Source organism: Fukomys damarensis, unplaced genomic scaffold, assembly GCF_012274545.1.
Source record: "Fukomys damarensis isolate Sample0158 unplaced genomic scaffold, DMR_v1.0_HiC HiC_scaffold_33, whole genome shotgun sequence".
NCBI classification, from domain to species: domain Eukaryota; kingdom Metazoa; phylum Chordata; class Mammalia; order Rodentia; family Bathyergidae; genus Fukomys; species Fukomys damarensis.
The window spans coordinates 4,706,399-4,707,717 of NW_022900945.1; the positions used below are offsets into that span (position 1 = coordinate 4,706,399).

Genomic DNA, 1,319 nt, shown 5'->3' on the forward strand with positions numbered 1-1,319 from the left:
GAGGGAGGCCCGGCCAGCCTTCCGAGAGTTGGGTACCGCGGCCTCTCCGCGTCTGCCGCCCTTTGGTGCGCCCACCTGTAAACCCACTTTACGAGCCGACCCCGGACGGATCCTCCTCCGAGCCGCCTCGGAGCCCTGCCGCTGTCAGCAGATTCCCTGGGGTGCCGGCCGGCCCAGGCCCACGCAACTGACCTCAAAGCCTTGTCAGACGGGGACAAATGACCCGGTCCACCTGCCTGCCCAGGGCTCCTGCTGGGGACAGAGAATTCGGGTCCTGCGTGTGTTCTTTCTGTCTCTCACTCCTTAACAAGGAAAAGCACTTGGAAATGTCATAACATGCCTTGAGCATGGGGTCTGTCTCTCTTTTAGTCCCTCTCCCTCTCTCCCTCCCTCCCTTCCTTCCTATGAAGCCCAGGCTGGCCTTCAACTCTGGGTTCATGGCGATCCTCCTGCCTCAGCCTCCCGAGAGCTGGGATCACAGGTGTGCGTCACCACGCCCCAGATTCTTTTTGTTCTTCAGCGCAGGGCTGGGGACAGAGCCAGGGCCTGGTGCTGACGGCAGTGGTCGGCAAGCCAGCAGTCTTTCGCAGAGCTCGGCCTCCTCGCCCTCCCGGTGAACCTGCCTTGCTTTTCCCTTCTGCCCCTTAATCCTCCCTCACTCTACTGCTGCTGCGAAAACGCAAGCTTTGTTCAGGGAAGCCACTTTTAGAGACAGGAAGTGGCCCGCTGAGCAACCAAGCTCCCCACTTCGTGGAGCAGTCTCACCTGTCACAGGGCTTGGCTTTTCCTCTTGTGATCGTTAACAAGCAGGGGCGGCCTGGAGCGGAGCCTCCCCAGGATCCACCAGGCTGAGTCAGGGCAGTCTCCTTCGTCCGGGACAGTGGACCCTCCTGCCCAGGCCGTGGTGAGGCTGCAGCGGACGCCTGGCCACCCTGTCTGGGTTCCGGCTGCAGCTGCTCAGCTGGGCTCCCCGTTTTGTTGAAGCTGCTTCCACCCGAGAGCCTGGGCCGTCAGACGGAATGAGCACCGCAGACTCAGGGCCACACGGCCTGCTTCGGCCTCCATGTCGGCCTCGCTTTAGTCCAGGAGACACCTTCTCGCCACTCAGCCAGGCTGCAAGGCTGGGGTGAATGTCCGCCTCCCCGCTCTGCTCGGAGCGAGCTGTTGACTTTATTCAGAAACAGTTTTTGTCCCAGGCGTGGTGGCACACACCTGGCATCCAGCACTCAGGAGGCTGAGGCAGGAGGAGCACTAGGAATTTCAGGCCAGCTGGGGCTACATAATGAGTTCAAGTCCAGGCTGAACTACATAGGGAGACC

The 1,319-nt window shown here is 61.3% G+C and overlaps 1 protein-coding gene across 1 annotated transcript in view; it reads right to left on the bottom strand.

The window, feature by feature from the left end:
- The window catches only part of Serbp1 (SERPINE1 mRNA binding protein 1), a 32,225-nt gene extending 31,160 nt beyond the window's left edge, over positions 1–1,065 (bottom strand). The window contains exon 1 of the mRNA XM_010605239.1: positions 1,035–1,065. Within this exon, the coding sequence (XP_010603541.1) occupies positions 1,035–1,065 (31 nt within the window). The remainder of the gene's footprint in view (positions 1–1,034) is intronic.
- Between the last annotated feature and the right edge of the window lie 254 nt (positions 1,066–1,319).